The sequence below is a fragment of the Talpa europaea genome, assembly GCF_964194135.1.
Source record: "Talpa europaea genome assembly, chromosome: 7".
NCBI lineage: Eukaryota > Metazoa > Chordata > Mammalia > Eulipotyphla > Talpidae > Talpa > Talpa europaea.
This window is the reverse complement of record NC_140074.1, coordinates 52,280,053-52,298,987: the sequence shown is the minus strand read 5'-3', so window position 1 is coordinate 52,298,987 and position 18,935 is coordinate 52,280,053. Positions and strand designations below refer to the sequence as shown.

Below are 18,935 nucleotides of genomic sequence, written 5' to 3'. Positions count from 1 at the left end.
TAGCTCCGCGTCTTAAGTTCTGGAGATGGTCCAAGACATGTTGGGTCATCTCTTCTTCCAGTTGACCCCCAGGGAAGAAAGCAAGAGAGCTGCATTTACATAGGCCTCTTGCTTCACTTTAATGAACAGGGCTGAGAAATACCTGGGAAAAGTGAAATTCCAGAGAAATATCTGGAGTCTTAGCTTTAGCCTGGTGGCGGAGGGGCTGGCTCTAGCTTCCTGTTTCCCAAACTTTTCTGATAAGAATCACCTGGGTTGCTTTTTAAATAGAGTATTTGGGGCTAGGAACCAGTCTCTTTTGAACAGGTGTTCCAGGCCATTCCTGTCTTCAGGAAAGTTTGGGAAACAGTTTTATCTATCTACTCTCTATGAAGAGAGCATTTAAAAAGTTTGCATATATTAACTGGTCCAACCACTATGGAGAGCTGTGTGGAGATTTCTTGACCTACTAAACATAGAGCTTCCATATGATCCAGCAATTCCACTCCTAGGTATTTACCCAAAGGACACAGAAACAGTAATTCCAAAGGGCACCTGCACCCCTATGTTTACAGCAGCACTATTTACAATAGCTAAGCTATGGAAACAACCCAAATGCCCAAAAATACATGACTGGATCAAGAAGATGTGGTACATGTACACAATGGAATATTACTCAGCAATCAAAAAAGATAAACACATGCAGTTTGCAGCTACATGGATGGAGCTGGAAGGGATCATGCTCAGCGAAATAAGTCAGAAAGAAAAAGAAAAATATTGGATGGTCTCATAGTAGGAATTTAGAAAGCCTAAATAAGGGACCAGAAAAAAGACTAATTAATACAAAGTAAAAATCAAAATCAACAAGCAACTATGGACCAGAGACACACTGCGAGGGGTGGGGAGGTGGGGAAGGGAAGCATTAGGGTCAAAATAAGGGGGGTGGGAATTGTATGGGGAATATAACCAAAATGAAAATGCATACATTGTGCAAAAATGAAAAATGATGTAAGAATTATATAAAATAAAATATTAAAGTAAGAATAAAAAATAAATTAAAAGTTTGCATATACTAATAACTTTTTCTTGTTCAAAAAATGTGGTAATATTACAGACAGATCTTCTTAGATTTCTTCTAATCACCCAATCCCAGTCCCTCCTCCGCGGCTCAGTTTGGGATGCATATTTCCTTTTCTTTACATAGAAATACAGGTTTGTTTTGTTTTTCATAAATTGGTGTCATGTTGTATTCGTCATTCTACAACTCACTCTCCATTCAAGACTATGTCATAGAGAACAATGTTAGCACAGCTAGAGCGTTTGCCTTCCTTTTTCAATCTGCTGTATAATATTCCGCAGTGTAGAATCGGCACTATTTATTTAGCAGTTCCCCAGCTGACAGATATAGCAGTTGAGCACAGTTCTCATTACTGCTTGGCTAATGAGCATCTTTGCCCATGTTTCCAGGTGCACATTTGGGAATAAACACTGAGAAGTGAAAGTGCTGCTTCAATCCCTGTACATGTTTTGATTCTAAGAGATTCTGTCAAAAGTTGTCCTACAAAGTGACTACCAGTTTACATTTGCACCAAGAAGTTGTGGAGAGGACCCAGTTCCCCACACAGGTGCATCCACCTCTTGGAAGCCCTGGTACTCTCACTGGTGCCTGTGCAAGTGTGACTGGGTGGGACATGCCTCGCTCCAGTACTTTCCTTCAGGGTGAACAGGAAGACTACTTCCTATCACAAAGCTAAATCCCCAAGATAAAAACACCCAGGCCTGGGACTGTTGGAAGGGAGGGACTGAGTTCCACCCAGCAGAGTGTGTGTATCAGAAAGGAGCCATGTGGAGCCAACTCCCACCCCCTAGCCAGCTCCCAGTCCTTGTCAGAGAATCAGTGGGCGTGGTGGAATGCTAGAACCCTCTGGGCTGCAGTGGGTCATGTGCAAATCAAGGGGAAGGTGGAGCAGGTCTCCCAGAGTCCCCCAGTTTTGCTACTTTATGAGTGTGAAAGTCCTTTAGGGATCCTTGACTGACCTGGGTTCTTTAGTTTTGCTCAAAAGCAAGAAAAGCTGTGTGTGGGTGTTAACCTCCCCCTTTCCTGGGGACCACCCTATTACATGGGGTTTAGCCACAGCTGGGCTCCTTTTGCAGAGATGAGCCAGTGTGCATCTATCCCAGGAGGCCAGGAAAGAAAAGGTGCCTTCTGGGTAGCCTGCTGGGTAGGCGGCCACCCTACAGCGCCACCGTCCCTTCCCCCCATTGGATGCTGCTCAACTCTATGGTGAAGTGGTAGGACCACTGGGGTTCCTCTCACATCTGCACCTCCCTTCCTGACTATGAGCAGGCCACATGAAGGGGTCCCATGCCCTGTCAAGTCTTAGCCAATCCAAAGTGAGAATCGAGGAACGCTTGTGTGGCAAGTGGCCTGGCCTGCAGAGCAGTCCCACGTGGCTCCCTTTGGGTCCAATTGTTCAATTAGATTTGAGGAACTTATCCGCTAACTGAACCATTTTAAACCCAAGCAGAAGCAACTCCAGCAGGAATACAAGCCCACATCTGCGGATACTCATTTCCTTTCTTTTAAATCAGAAAAGCCACTCAAACCCCCCTCCCCTTGGCCTGCTCAACTGGGCGTCTTGGACAGTGGTCGCACTGCCCAGTGCTTGTGGCTGGGCCCATGGCACTTTGCAGGGTGCTCGGTTAACTACCCACTCAACTCTCCTGACACCTGGTTAAATTTTTACTCCTAAAACTAGGACGTGATTTTGCAAAAGGTCAGACAGCTCAGTGAGTGTTTGCTGAGTTTCAGGTTGCTCAAACCTCAAATTCCCTCCCCTCCATCAACCTCACTTTGAAGTTTGAAAGCAAATTGATTAAATATACATTTTAGGAACCTTCCGATTTGCTTCTTAAACTAACAGAATCTAAACTTTTTTTTAAAACGGAAGGATTTTCAACTGTCAGCAGGTATAACTGGAACCATATGTCAGCAGAGACCAGAGGCTTTTCCTGGTTTTAGGATTTGTAAATTCTTATTGAAACGGAAGTAAGCAGGGCAGGCAGTTGGGGACCCGTGACAGCCCGAGCTCAGATCTCATTTTAATTAGAAAATACAGATAGCGCCTGCTGAATCGAAGCCCTCCCAGAGCTCCCGTCCCAGGGCGAACAAAGATTTGGTTTATATCCTGCAAGCCTCCGTGTTTGCAAATTACTGAGCACTTCAGAGAGGAGCTGGAATGTTGATTTCTAGATTATGGAGCCTGCAGCCCTTCTCCCTTCCTGCCCCCCCCCAACAAAACTGCCCCCCCCCATGATTTTTTGGGAAATATATTCGCTCCCTTCCACACTGCAAAATAAATGGGAGATGCTGGTGTTGAGAAAAGACAGTAATGAAGGCCAGGACGAGAGCAATGAGATTAGATGTCATCCACAGCAGGTTCATCATTTTCTCCATTTGGACTTCTATTCCCTTGAACTCTCAGACATAAAACCTTACACCAGATCGCAGCGTCTGAGCTTTTCTGTTTGACAGTGGTTCACGTGTATAATTTTCTCCCTAATGCGTTCTGCAAATGGTAGAGTAGAACTATCAAATGAAAGACATCTCCAGGCCCAGCTCTCCCCCACCCCCCATCTTCTCCCTGCCTGGTGTCATTTGAGCTCAGTGAGTCTCAAGAAAGGCCACGATTACAATGTCAGCATCTGGTAGCACCCCCGCTGGGATTCAGATCCTGCCCTTGGAGGCTGTGAAGGCGGCAGGCAGTGGTGGGCTGGGCGCATGCTCTGATGATGGGCACCCACCTTGGCTTGTTCAGGGATAGGCTTGCTCTTGTTTTGGGGAGCAGTGTTGTGTGTTCTGTCCCTCCCACCTTGCCCCTGCCACCCCACCCCCTGCCACACGCCGGTGGCAGGACTGCTGCCTCTCTGGGGACATCACATTCCCAGCAGCAGCTTCAGGTCACTCACTCACCCAGCCAGGCTGCTGCCACAAGCGTCCATTTACCAGGCAGACAAAGGGGGGATTTTCCCTTCCCCTGGGTTTATAGGCCCCTCAAATACCTTACATTCCAGGAGCTGGGGGAAAGAGAGGAGGCTCCTGTGGTTTCTAATTAAACCCACAATTTAAATAACAATTCCTGTAACCCCAAGGGTTGAGGGAAATGCTAACTTGCCCCCACCCGGGAGAAGCAGGTGGGTGGCCTGGCTAGGAGGCTACAAATTCGCCCTTTGCCAGATGTGTGGCCCAAAGGACAGAGAATGTCCCTGGACTTTGTGGTAGAGCTAGCGTGCGCAGAAGGGGAGCAGGTTCCTGCATTTCCCTTCTGGTAAATGCACCCTTCTTGAAGGTTAGGAAGAAGTGCCATGTTTAGTCAACCTCCTGGAAGTTTCACCCTCTCCGGGGAAAACGTATAATTTGTCTCTAAAGTGTTGGAAATCCCAGATTCCGACAACCCTCCCTATCCCTGCAGCCACCTCCAGGCAACTCGCTCTCTGTTTATTGTGGAACTTCTCTCTTGGCAGAGAATGGGGCTATTTTCTGGAATAGAGACAAGTGAGGGAGTCAGGAAGGACCCGAGAGGCAGAAGATCTGGCAGAGTCTGCTTGAGCCCCAGTCCTCTGTGGACCCATTTCTCTGTTGGAGAGGCCCTTTCTGACCTGAGCCGCCTTTGTGTTCTCCTTGGGCCTGTCTGGAGCCCCAGTCATCTTTGCAGTGCGTTGATCTCACCGAATTGTTGTCTGATTACCCAAGGCATGGTTGTGTTCCAGATTGGGGGAAAATGGGAGGCTGAACATAATTATCTCTAGACAAGCTCTTCTATGCCTCAGCCAGCTCCTGGAGCATGTCAGCATTTCTAGGCTTTCTGCAACCTCCTTTCCAACTTTCTTCCATTTCTGTTCCATTAAATAGAGCAGCTCACATATCCCAAAGACACCCTCTGGGTTCTTTGCCTCAGCATCTCCACCTGGGTGTCCTGTTCTTACTTCATTGTGTCCGGAGTGGCCAAGCTACACGCGGGGGCTCAGAGGGCCCTCCCCTGAGTATGGTCCCTTTGTTGCCCCTATAAGAATCGGTGCTCCCTGAGGGCAGGCGCCAGCTCTGCTTCCTGCCTCCTCCTCCTCCACCTTGCTCACCTAGCACAAGCTCAGTTTGTCAGAGCAAAGCCTGTCTGTGAAGAGAAGTGAGGAAGAAAGCTAAAGGTGGACTCACACCCCCGCCATCTTCCTCCCTGCAGGTGACCATCGCCGATGACTACTCAGATCCCTTTGATGCCAAGAATGATCTCAAGAGCAAATCGGGAAAGGGGGAGAGTGCCGGCTACATGGAGCCCTACGAGGCCCAGAGGATCATGACAGGTAAGCCAAGAGGCTGGCACAGGGTTCCACAACACAGCAGGGAGGTGGAAATGGCATTCCTGGGCACCCCCCCAGTCAGCCTTAGTGTGGCGGCTAGGGGCAGTACTCTGTTAAATCTTCACCACAGTTGGTGAACTCATGTTTCAGCTACACCAAAGAGAGTCTGGCAGACTCCAATGAACGTCCAGATACCAGGGTACCAGGTACGGTGAACCAAGATGGGGACTAAGGGGTGAATGGGGAGTCGAAGGAGTTCTATCAACAATTTCTGACTGAAGAGGATTTGAGATAGAAAACTTGGAACTTCCTAAAGGCCAAGGCAATCCAAGAAGCAGGTTGAGTCACCTTGCTTTCATTACCTATTAGGATGGGTAATCATTAAGGACAAAATCAGCCGTCACTGCATACTCAGATATCTTTGTTTTGGGGCTGGAAGCAGCATAAAGAGCCTTGCTCTTTGCACAGGACTTTCCTTCTTTGGCTGTCTACCTGGATGACAAAACCTGGACAGAGCAATTGTGTGGGACCCAGAAGAATGTTGATAGGTATACAGTATCTTTGTGACCTCTTTTCACCACAGTAATGCTTGGAGCAGCTTTAAGGAGTGAATGGTAATCTTGGACAGACTTCCTGCAAGGGCAGGGTCACTGGGGAGATGATAAATTGCAGAGGGCACCCCTTTTGTGGATCTTCCTGGCTTAGGATACCTTGTTCAGAGACAAAAGAGCAGCTGTATGGTTGGTGCCCTCTGACCTGGCACCAGGCAGATGGTGTGCTGCAGAGTACAGGAGGGTGGCCAGGAGCAAGCTTGGCGCCACTCCAAATTTTGAGACCTAGTAAATGTGTGCCTTATATGTCTTGGGTTTGGGGATACAGATGCCGCCTTCTGTGATCCTGTTCTGTGTTTATTCATTTTTAAACTATTGCTTAATTAAAATAGACCAGGCATAAAACATCTAGTTTTAGGGGAACAATGATTCAATATTTGTGTAAGTTGTGGAAATGATCACCACAATAAGACTAATCTGTTACCACACATAGTTACAATTGTGTTTTCTTGTGATGAGAAAGTTTAAGATCTGCTCTCTTAGCATCTTTCAAATATACAATGCAGGATAATTACCCGTAGTCTAGGCCCATGCTGTACATTTTATCTCCAGGAGTTATTTATTTCATAACTGGAAATATATACCTTTGACCCTCTTCACTCATTTCACTGACCTCAGGCCACCCCCGCCTCTGGCAGCCATCAGTCTGTTCTCTGTATCTGTGAGCTTGGTTTGATTTATTACTGGGGTTTTTTGTTTTTGAGTCCACATACAAGTACGATCATACAGTGTTTCTTTTTCTGACTCACTTAGCATAATGTCCTCCATTCATGTTGTGGCAAATGACAAGATTCTGTCTGCACACACACAGGGAGGCACATCCCATGGGCACTTAGGCTGCTTCCATGTCTTCTTACTATTTATTTGGTTTTCATGTCTTTGAGCACTTTCTAGATTCCTCTTGAATTAGAAGAAGGAAGGAAAGAAGCAACATTTACTAAGTACTTAGTGTGTGCTGGGCTTGTGCTGAACTTTAGTTCATAAGACTGTGGAGACCTTGAGGGACAATTGGGTCCAGGCCCTGTCGCATGACCCTCTGCCTCATGTTGCTTTGGAAAGCAGTTTCTTTGGCCATCAATGTGGCCTCCAGAATGCTTGGCCATTTTGTGAATGGCTGAGTGAGGCAGGGAGCTATCGACTAGAGGGACCAGAGAGACCAGAGGGACTTAGGCCAGATTTCTGGCCTCATGCTTATTCCCTCTTTCTAATCTGGCAAAGCAGCTTCTGGAATGAGTAAGAAAGAATTGAAAGTCTGTTTAGGACTTTCCTCCCAGGGGAGGCAGCCTGCTGTCCTCCAACCGCTCAGGAAATGGGTCTGCTGGTGGGGTCTGCACTTCATGGCTCCCCCACCACACCCATCACCTCCACCAAGCTGGGTAAAAGGCAGGCTCTGCAGGAGCACCGGGTGGAGTGCAGCTCTTGGGGCAGGCAGTGGAAGCTGTGACCGCTGCAGCTCCAACCAGTCTTGCATTCAGCAGCCATGGGTCCTGGAGTGGTGGTTACAGGAGTGATTTTGGGATACTGGCATATTCAGATGTCAGGACAGCAAAGGATCTTTGGGGTGTGCAACCCCAACAGCCTCATTTACAAATGGGGAAACCGAGGCTAGGGAGAGATGGACTTGCTCATGGCCACCTGGCAAGTTGGTGGCCAGTGTGGCTTGTGCTTTGCAGGCAGTCTTTGGAGTGCAGCACCAAATGAAATGTCTTGTTTGGATTGGGTGCTGGGTTGTCCAGGACAGGAGGAAAGGACGGGCCATCTGAGACTGGTGCCCCTGCCAAACACTATACCAGGCCCTTTGACATGCCCACCTGTTAAACCTCATGATGTCCCTTCCAAGAAAGTGTTGTTTCATTTTACAGGTGAGGGATAAGTCACCTCCCTGGGATCACACAAGCAGAAGGAGGGGTTTAAGACCTGCATCCACGGAACATGGGGGCAGGGGACTGGTGGGGGCTCAGAAGGGGTGGGTAGAGAACACATTCTGGAAGCCCCAACTCTGGAGCCTCTGCACTGACTGTTGTCTTTGGAACAGAGCCAGAGTTCCTCCTGGGTGTTGCTCTGGAGCTCAGTATTGAGTAGTCATCTCACTGTGTAGAATTCTCCTGTGGGATTTAGACTCTCTCTAAGGCACACCCATGGGGCCAGGTCCAAGGCAGGATGGTTTGAGTTAATTAAGAACTGTTGTGGTCTCGTGCATTCTCTCCATGGAAGACGCATCCTTGTATTTGCAGCTCTGTGCTGTCTTCCTAGTCCCCAGGCTGGGCCCAAATTTACCCACAGTTTTTATTTCTAAGGTAATGGGCGATTAAATGGGATGTTTGCTGGTTATAATGACCTTGGTACAGCTCCCTTTAACTTGGAATTCTTTGAGTGTAACGTCACAGCAGTGACTGATGGCAGGGATGTGGGCTAGGGTGAGCCAGCACCATGTAAATGTTCCAGGAAGCAACTCATTGAGCTGACGTGAAGCTCCTGAGGGGAGGAGAAAGTGGGAGATAGAGGTTCATGCTGGTGATGACAGTGGAGCTGGGGGTGGGTAGCACAGAAAAAGTTTCATTCAACCTTTTAAGGTGACCTGTTTTAGAGGATAGAACATTTTATGTTCTATCCTAACTTCTAGGAACAAGGCAGGCATCAGCAGTACATAAGAATGATGCTGCGGGGAAGAGCAAGAACTTTGCTGCAGGAAAGAGCGTGCCCTTTTGTAAAGGCAGGACATGGCACAGGTGCAGGTTTTCTGATCACATGCAGACCGGGTAAAGGAGGAGTCAGAGTCCTTAGTGGGTTTTTTGCAGGTTTTTTATTTGGGGTTCACCAGGCATATGGCAGGCAGGGGTGCTGGCTGGGGGGCTGGGAGGCTGGCTGGCCTGCCAGCCTCCCAGCCCCCAGCAAGTCTTCACTCTATCTGGGCTCTCTGGAGTTGGTTCTGCTGCTTCTCGGCTTCTCTTTCGGCTTCAGCTTCTACTACTGCTGCTGCTTCTGCTGCTGCTGGTGCTGCTGGCGTCCCTGTGACGCCGCCCTTAAAAGCACAGTCTTAGCTCAGCTGAATCCCATCTACCTATGCCCACACCCTACTCCAGGTGCCCGCCATCAGGCATGCATTCAGGACAAGGATCCATCATCTATCCTGATGGCGGAAGGGCAGAAAAGCCTGACATTTTCTTTACCCTACACCTTTCAACCTGAGACAGAGTGTCTCTGCTGGTGCTGGAGGCAAGCAGATCTGGCCTGGCCACTTGCCACCTGCTTGTTCCCTGCGCCTCAAGACCCCCCTGCAAAGCAGTAGCTTCAGAACAGGGAGTTAATAGTGTTTTTGGCTGCAAACTCTTGACCTTGGGCAGCACATTGTGTGCTTGTGTTTTTACCTATCTGTGGAATGCTGGTTCAGAGAAAGCAGCAGCAACAGTGGAGACAGCTGTCAGTTCTCTCACGCTTCTTTACAGCAGTTGATGGTGATTTCTTGTTGGATCTTCTCCATCACCCTTTGAAATGTAGGTGCCTGCTTTGCCAGTTTAGAAACCGAGTCTCAGGGAGGTTAAGGAACTAGCTCAAGGCAACCCAGTGGTGCTGACAGCCAAAGCCCTGTTATGATCACCACGGAGGACCTCCATCTCTCTCCCTCTATGTACCTCAACTTAACCCTCTCCACACACTCCACTTTGTCACCCACAGCAATTAGTTCTGGAGGTTCAGCTTACACCCCAAGTGCTCATGGATACACGAACCTGCTTTCTTCTCTGATTGCCCTCCTTACCCCAAAAGCAGCTCCAAATGGAGCTGCTTAAAAGCTTAAAAGCTTCGGATTCTGTGGGACCTATTGGAAAAGGCTGTTGACCCAGCTCAAGCTTTCCTTTTTGTAGGAAGGAAAACGGAGGCTAATAATCATTGTCATTCTTTTGAGGTTTTTTTTTTTTCTTAATCTGATTCAATCACTAATTAATTGGGAAACTGTCTTACGAATTGTGAGCTCCCTGTCCCTAGAATCCCAGCTGAGGCAGGACCGCCACCGCTGGGAGATGGCATGAAGGTAGTTTAGTTTCAGTGCCCCCTGAGGTCTCCATCACCCTGATCCCAGAGACATGATGATTCACTGTGCTCTGCCTCTTCCTCAGACACCCAAGGCCAGCGCCTGAGACCTATTCTGAATACACAGGCGAGGATCTGGCTAGTGCTGGAGGCTTCTTTTCTCAGTGCCAGTTCAGCTGATGCCAACTCTTCAGCTTTATTTCGCCTCCTCATCTTGTTTGAGGTCACATTCTGGCCTTTCCAGTGTCATCTGGGCCTCATTTTCCTCGTGTATAAAATGAGAAAAAGAACATTTCTGGGTTTCCTTCCCGCGATAGAGTCTATATAACAGGTGCTCTCCCCACCCGCACTGAGTCAATAGGATCGGGCTGCCACCTCCCAAAACCCTGCTTTGCACCCCTTCTGTTTCTCTCCCCCTAGTGCACCCTGGCCTTGAGGTCTTGGATGCGTGGAGACCCACTGATAGAATTGGGAGGGTGCTGGGTTCGAATTAAGGCCATTTGGGCATCCAGATGTGTCACTGAGGGCCGCAGGGTCCTTATAAAACGGAACACCAACACTGGGGTGAAAGAACAAGGTTCGCGCATTTGCGTGAGATTGTTCCTGGGAGTCGGAGAGTTGTCCCACGTGGGAGTGAGAGCTGGGTCTGACAGCACAGGGAAGAGCTTGAGCAAAGGCAAGGACATGCAGGAGAGGAGTGTCAGGAGATGAGGCTTTTGATAGGATAATGATAGAAGAATTCATGGGGCAAGAGCTTGTCAAGATTGATTGGATCGTGAATTCCTTGTTAGCCTAAAGGCACAGAATATTTCTCAACTGGAATCCTTGCTCTCTAGGTCTCCAGCCCCAGGGATTCTCAGAGGTGCCCAAGGTGGTGGCGGCAAGATGGTGTTGGGGGAGGGCCTGTGTGCCTAGCCCTGCTCCCAGCACTTTGCACAGTTTAACCCCCGCAAGGAGCCTGTGTAGATACTTCACCCTCCTCATTTTACAGACAAGAGCGCTGAGTTCCAGAAAGGTTAAGGGGCAAAACCAGGAAAAGCAGCAACCTCCCTACCATTGCCTCCAGCCCAGACATTCTCACATCCCATCCTGTACTCCCAGAGGGTTCACAGAAATAACTGGATATCATACCTGGAAGTGTTATCATTACTTTGGCCTTCTCTTTAGCTGCGACTCCCCCACCCCTCGACATTCCTTGTAAAATTGTTCCGAGTGTCACCTCACAGGATGAATCATGTAAGCATTAATTGAAAGCATTTTCATATAATTTTTAATATGTAAGCAATTACACATTAAAAAGTCCTTAGCATGTTTTATTATTAAATCAACTTTATGGCATAATAAGAAGAAATTAAAAGAAAGCCATTTCATACAGAGCCCCGTGTCCTGACCTGGCCCTTTTCCTTACTCACAACTTGCCTTCTGCCCTTTTTAACTCCATGTGCCAGAGGCAGGCTCTGTGTGACTCCGAAGGCCAGAATGGACGTTCTTTTGTATCTTCTCCTCCTCTGACACAGGCTCCTCCAGTAGCAGTGTGATTTCTGAGAGAATGGTGATGTGTGCACTGAATTCTTTTTGTTCCAGTTGTGACCTATTTCAGGAGAAAGCAGTCAGGAAATGTGGACTGTTGTTCTGGCTCTGCCCTGGGGTGCTGTGTGATCTGGGACAGGTTGCTTTCCCTCTCTGGGCCTCTGTTTTCCATTCTAGAAAGTCAGTTTTGCCTCCTTAGCTGGGTACCGTGAAGATCTGTATAAACCTTTCAGTTCTTTCTTTGGTCACTTTGGGCTTCCCCAGCTTTGGATTGTACCTCATCCTGTCCTGCCCCACCCACCTCCCCAAGGCACTAACACAGGTCTTTCCGGATGGTGAGGAAGAACTGGCCCTGGCACCCTCTCCGGAGCAGGCATACTGCCCTCTCTGCTGAAAGGACTGGGAGCTGCAGGGCTGTACCCCCTGGACAGTCAGTCTCCAGAGGCCCTTCCTGGATCAACTACTCTTGAGTTCCAGAAAGAAGGCCCTAAAGGCCAACATGTTCTCTCAGAGAAGGGGCCCTGATTTGTGACTGGGTGTCAGGAAGTCCAATCTGAACACCCTCTCTGAGAGCTCCATTCTCTTGTTCACGATCATCTGCCCCCTGGTTGGAGGCAGCGTGGACTTCCACTGTCCTCTGGGTAGTTGGGGAACTAAAGGGTTTTTCTCTCCGGTCCCCTGACTCCAGGTCCTTCCCAGCTCCGGAGTGCCTGTGGACTCTACTCCCAGAACATCTGTGCTCCAGGTTTTTTTACATCTGGCTTGCTTTGCACACCTCTGCTCCCAAACCGTGCCTCTACTCCTTTACTCCCCTCCCATGCAGTTGCCCCTGACCTCCTGAGCCCCTGTGTTCCTCCCTGGTCAGTCCTCTCCCTGAGTCATCGCAGGTCAGTCTGTCGTCATGGTCACAGCTTTCCACCCTGCTGAAGAATGTCAGGACACAACCTTTATCTCTTGAAGTGCTTTTGACCTGGCATCCTCTTTCTACTTGAGGCCCAGAAGGGGTGTAAGCTGGCCTCGGCCACACAGCGCTTCTAACCTGGGGCTTCTGATTTTGAAACCTGCGCTTACTCCCTCCTGCCTGGCAGATAGCAGGCTTGGTTATGGACTGTGCAGAGTTCCCCTGCTGGTCTATCATTTACCAGAATGACTTACGTACCAGACAGGAAGGAGATAATCAAGTGTAAATAGATTTTGTATTAGTCACCCGATGACTTTCCTGTTCTTGAGAAACAGCATGGCTCACACACCCAGCCTGGTGCTGCTCACCTGCTGATCTCCAGGCCCAGGGAGGCAGGCAGGGAGCCTGACACCTAGGTTTCCATGGTGACCAGTGGGCTCACACTGCCAGTCGCTTCCTATTCTCACTGCAAACACCTCTCTTTCTTTGACCCTTGATATGAGCTTGTCTGACTTTTCAGGAAAGTTGCAACAGGACTAGAACAGACCAAGGGAAAATGACAGTCATTGATGGCATGACTGCGGTGTCAGTACTGCCCTCCAGGTGCCCCTGTCACATGGGGCAGGTTGACAGGGACCCAGACAAGCCCTGACGTCCTTGTATAAAGCAGGCCAAGAAAGAGCGAAGAGAGAACAGAGAAAGGTGGCACGGCCTCCTGAGGACTGTGCCGGCTGCAGATGGGGTGGCATTGAGCAAGGCTGTTGAGGTCTTGACTTGAAAAGGCCTTCCCAGCAAGGCCCTCACTGGCCACTTATTTTACATTTTAACCCATTTCAACACATCCCACCTCCCTCTCTCCTTGTTTATGCTCCTTGACACTGACCAATCTTTCGCAAACTATCTGTTACTCACACTCTTATCTTGTTCATAGTCTGTCTGCCATTCAGATGTGGGCTTCCCAGGGCAGAAAGGTCTGCTGTGTCCCAACTGGAACCTCAGTACCTAAAGTAGTACTTGCACAAAGTAGGCGCTCAGTAAATAGCTATTGAGTTCACAAGGGTCCTAATTAATTCCAGAGACCCAGGGCAGGTCAACAAACATGCTGGACACCGCTTCAGGGGCCAAGCAACCTCCCATCCTCCTCTAAAGATTGCCAGATCTGAGAAGTCCAAGATTAGACTGTTGCTAAATGGATAGGGGGGTTGGGAAGCAGCTGTCTTGGCCTCTTGGCCCCTTGGTGCCTTGTTCTGTCTTGGAAATCAGTTCTTTTTCTGCTTGCCGGTATCTGGTTATGTGTCTCCTCCACCCTCCTTCCTTCCCTGGACTGAGAACTCCTTGGTCTCTGTCTCCTCTGGGCTCTGTAAATACTCGCTGGTGGAATGAATGAGCCCAGGTGTACAAGTCTATATGGAGAATAAAAGAAAGAAAAGTAAGCAAGCAGTAAACAGCCACTCAGTGTAAACAACTTTTCCCATTTTGCCAAGAGCCACATACCTGAAGTCACGGTGCTTTAGTCAGGGGACAAATGCAATGCATTCATTCATTAGATGGGTGTCCGTCAGGGGCAGGCTGGGCTGGGCTGGGCTGGGCTGGGCTGGGCTGTAGGTGTTGAGCAGGAAACACAACAAAGTTCTCGTTCTCATGAAGCTGACACTCTGGATGCAGGATCATGGGGGACATATTATCTAGTTGTGCTTCACATAAACTCAATGCTGAGAACTCTGGTACACAAGGTCTATATCTCTGACTCCTCACGGCCTCCTGCTCCTGCCGCTCTGGGTTACTGAGGCCTGGAAGTCAGGGGCTTTCTCAAAGTCAAGGGCAAAATAGAGACTTGTCCCCAGGGCCCTGGGCATCTTCAGGAGATAGGATGGTTTTGGTGCTGTCTTTGGGGGTGAGGGGCACTGCTGTGTCTCTCTCTTTCTGGGCTTGGAGAAGGAGCACAGTCTTGGGGGGGTGAGGTGGGAATTGAGGCCCATAGGTGTGAGGGCTCCTGATCTGGTTGGGATATCTTGCTGAGCACTTGGCAGCTGAGCACCCAGACTCCCTAGGAACACAGCCCCTAACCTTTTTTCTGCCCCGCAGCTGTGAGAGACACTGGTATTCTCCCAGAGATAGAAACAAAGGAACTGGCCTCCTTCATCCACCCAGCAGCACCCTGTGTGGGGGCAGAGCATGGAGGTTGTAGGGAAGATGCCACCCGTTCCTAGCAGGGGTGTGGCATGGTTAGGAAGTTGTTTAGGAAGTTATGCCTGCCTGGGTGTGTGGACTGGATTGAAACACAGACAGAGAAGCAAGAGGCAGAGAGACTGGTTCTGTGGCTACAGCAGTCATCCAGGTCAAAGGGCTGTGGCCAGAGCCTGGGGTCGATTTAAGAGCTTGATAGTCTTTGGGTACAGTAGGCAAGAGAGGGAGAAGCTGGACTCCTGGTAAATGGGAAAATGAGATTGTCAGTTACTGATGGGGCTGTGCCATCTAAGAAGGGGAAGGAAGGTTCTTGGGAGAGCAGTTAGGGGGTTGGAAATGGGCTCCACCTTTGCTTTCATGTGTTAGAGAGGCTGCTGGAATCCAGTCAGAGGATGTTCTCCAGTGGTCTGGGAGTCACCCTGGGGAGATGAGCTAGTTTGCAAGGGCCATTGAAAGAGATTGCCAGCCTTGGTTCCTGCTCCTCCAGAAATCTGAAGGACATTCAGTGATTAGCACCACACCCTGTTATTTAACTAATTAATTGGCACCCTCCTCTAACTAAGTAGCTCAGGCTAGCTTTCTGGAAGCTTGAAACCATGACAGAGGGCTGTATTTAAAGGGTACCTTTTATAGACTATGCCAGTAATCTGCCTGTTGCTCTGGGAGGAAGCAGTATGATTATTTCCATTTTGCAGATGAGAAGGCTAACTCCTGAAGGCTGACCAGAACTTTGTACCACTCCAGACCCTTTTCTCCCTGAAGGGGTTCTGCCTGGCAGTGGATGCAAGAAAGAGATGCTGAATAACAAGAGTTCTGCATTTTTTTGATGCAGTCTTCCAGCCTCTGGGGCTACTTGGCAGGTGCCTCAGACTCAATGTTCCTTCTTCTCCTGGGCAGTCCCTCCCTTCAGCTGGCTTGGTCCCTGTGTTTTAATCTGGCCTCCTCCTTTTCTGAAACAGGCATTGTGAGCAATAAATAAATAACATGCCACTTCTCTCTCCCTCCCAGAATACCAGCTTATAATTGTACCTGGCAACTTTAAAAAGTCATGCCCTGGAAGAAGGGCCAGGTCCCAGACCTGCTCCTCATTGTAGGTCCTCCCTCTTCCGGCTGCCACAATCCCTCTTTGTCCTGTTCATGCTGATACAGCACCTAGCCTGCTGCGTCGTCATTTATCTGCTAGACTGGGTTGCCCTGGAGGACGGGACCCCAGGGCCAGGAGTCTGCCCTCAGACTCTCGGCGCCCACTGTTTGAGGTCTTGGCCCAGAACTTTTCCATGAAGAATGCCCCAGGTCAGAACTTGCTGGTTCTGGTAGAGTGTTGTGCAAGTGAGCAGTAAACTCTTCCCCGAAGATGAAAAGCATTTGGGTACTAGAACTGGGTTTCTTCCTCCCCCCAGGCCAACTCACCTCTTGGCCCTGCCAGTGGGTCCACTCATCTGTCTCTAAGCCTGGCTCATGCCTGCTGGCCTGTGCCTCTGTGGGCTCACTTCCATCCGCGAGGCCGCAGCCTCCATGTGGACACCGGCATGTCCCCGAGCCCCAACTACATCACCCACTGTGAAGCCATCCTTTCCTGTGCCCCATCACCAGATTGAGGGTCCTGTCAAGTCTTTGTGTTGTCCTTGTCGCCCTCCCTTGACCCCTGCTGCCCTCACCTCCTGCTTCCGCTCCACCTTTAGCTTGTGCTTGAGAACCTGGGCCCCATATCCCTCACGTTAACAACCTTCATCATATGCCTTTCTGGGCATTAGCATCTTGCCCGCCAAAGCTGGGGCAGCCTCTACCCTGGCCTGACCCGATCTTTCTAGCCCCCTGCCTGAAATTTGCCAACCCAGCCCTGCACTCTTGGGGGAGAGTGTCCTGCCAACCCCTCCCTCACTCAGCTCCAACTCATTACTGTGGCTCATACAGTGCCCTTCCCTTCTAAACCCAGCCCACCCGCTGCTCAAGGTCACGTCTCTAGAAGCCCTTCTTTCTGCACATCTGTCCTCATTGACCTACTTCATTCCCCAAACTCCCAAAGTTCTTCACGTGAGAACCAGACTGGTTAGCATTCCTTTAAGAACTCTGCCCTGCAGAACTCCCCGCTCAGCCTTCCTAGGAGGTTAGTGCATGGGATTGTTTCCATTTTACTGGTAAGAAAGCAGGAGCCAAGGTTTGGACAATTGCCCAGGCATCACCGAGAGGTTTCTGGCATCCTCAGAGCATCCAAAGGCCAAATAGGAGCAGGTCAGGTGGTCAGTGGGATAGGGGGAGGGTCTGGGCCTGAAGGAACCCCATGATCTGAGACTGGTAAAGGTAGGGATGGGCAGTGTGAGGTCAGGCTGGATGGATCCAGAAGGGCCAGCTCTGGTCCCCTCTCCCTCCACCCCTGCCCCCAACAAAAAAACAGAAGCCTGAAGTAGGGCAGGGGCACCCAGCAACAACTTCACAGCCCATGAGAACTGAAAGCACCAGTGGCAGACAGCATGCCACTCTCACCCTTGCACCTCATTGGCTTCTTGGCTTTACCCTCATCTCTGGTTTTTCCCATTCCCTTACTCAGAGCTGCTTCTGCTGAGAGTCTTTGCTAAGAAAAGAGTTGATCATGAGGTCAGCTGCCATTGCGGGGAGGGCTGTGGGACAGTCAAAGGGATTTGAGAGTATTAGAAAGGCCCAGGTTCCTCTGCCCCCCTTCAAAGTGAAGCTGAGGAGGGGGCTTTGCCAGCATCTACTGGGTCCCTGCTGGGCTGGGAGGTGGAGCTCCCTAGGACTGACCCCAGCCTCAGATCAGTCCAGTGAAAGGTAGCCCCGAAACTGACCAGCAAGGTCTGTCAGGTATGGACTGTGAGGAGTGGGGCTTGGGCTAGACGGACTGGGTGAGTGGGCTGGGAAGGGTGGTAGGAGCAGAGGCGTGGAGGGGCATGTTCAGTCCCACACTCAAGGATAGAGTCGGAAGGAAGAGCTGGGGAACTGGCCCCACAGACCCCACGGAGGTCCTGTATTCTGCTGAGGGGGCCTTAGAATTATGGAAAGCACCCACCCAGGCAGCACCTACTGTATGCTCACCGGCTGCCCTCCCTTCCAGCCGCAGCTCAGCCCCAGCTGCGTCACAACAGAAGCCTCAGAGGGAACTAGGTCAGGTTGCCATAATTTTCACAATTTACACCCAAATATTAGGAGCGAGAGTTTGTTTGCTATTAATACATTCAGCCTGTTTACCCCCTAGACTTGAAACTAATTTTCATCTGAACCAAAATTTGTAGTAAATTCCCAAGGCTCCCAGTGCTAATGAAAAGCTCTGACTGCCTTTTGGGGCCCGGCCCTGCACCGTGCTCTCAGCCCCTGAATGTTCAAGAAGTGCAGGACCTGAGATGGAGTGGCCTTTGGTTCTATTAAACCCTGGGACCCTCGGCCTCCCTAGGGTTCCTGAGTCAGGCAGACCTAGTGCTACCTGTCAACCACGTGGGTTTTCAGCTGACTTTGACCAAAACTGTATGTGGTGCTGTTTAAAGGGCTTGAATTTGAGTGTTAAAACCTTCCTCCAGAAATATTCCTTCGTAGAGTGAGAATTTTAGAGCCGGCCTAACCTGGGAGACTATCTGGCCACCCCCGTGTCTTCGAGGTGAAGAAACAGAGGACATTTCTTTGTTTCGGGAAATCTGTGGGCCTATGGAAGCTTTTCATTAAAATTATCAAATTCATTGGCCTTTCTCTGTTTCCAGAACCTCGGCTATCAGTTACATGTGTGGAGCTGTGGTCTTAGCAGTATATGTTTACTTTTCCTTTTGCTGACTGTGGTGCTTTCCTAGACATCATCTCTTGTCATCCTAAGAACAACCCTGGAGGCAGCCCTTGTTATTCTCATTTTTATGGTGAAGAAAAACTGCAAAATAGAGAATGGAGGAACCTACCCAGCAGCTGTGCTTTGGCCTGACCTCAGGTCTTGGGACTCCGAGTTCTGGGCTCCTTTTACTCTACCCCTGAGTCACTGTCCCCTTCTGCCATTGTCCTAAGTCCATGCTCTGAGCCCAGGTCCTATGGGAAAGGATCACAGGGCAGAGAGATGGTGGCAGGTGCTCCTGCCTGCCAGAGCTCGGGCCACAAGGGCAGGGGCCTCTACCCACAGGGGTCGGTTGTGCTAAGTATGGGTGAGCTGCTGAGAGCGCCAAGCAATGCTCTACTTCCTTGATGGGCGCTGTGAGAGACAGTCCCGTGTGCCAGTGAGCACGAGACCTCCAGGAAGCCGATCTAGCCCTCTGGAGCCAACCTCTTCCCACTCTCAGGGGTTCCCTGCTGCCTCACCATCCCGGCACCTGGTCTCATTCTGCCACGAGGCGACACTGCAGCGGACCCAGCTC

The 18,935-nt window shown here is 49.9% G+C and overlaps 1 protein-coding gene across 1 annotated transcript in view; it reads left to right on the top strand.

The window, feature by feature from the left end:
* The window catches only part of SHB (SH2 domain containing adaptor protein B), a gene marked incomplete at both ends in the record, with an annotated part of 134,751 nt that overhangs the window by 42,324 nt on the left and 73,492 nt on the right, over window positions 1–18,935 (top strand). Inside the window, one exon of the mRNA XM_084237173.1 lies at window positions 5,217–5,337. Within this exon, the coding sequence (XP_084093299.1) occupies window positions 5,217–5,337 (121 nt within the window). The remainder of the gene's footprint in view (window positions 1–5,216; window positions 5,338–18,935) is intronic.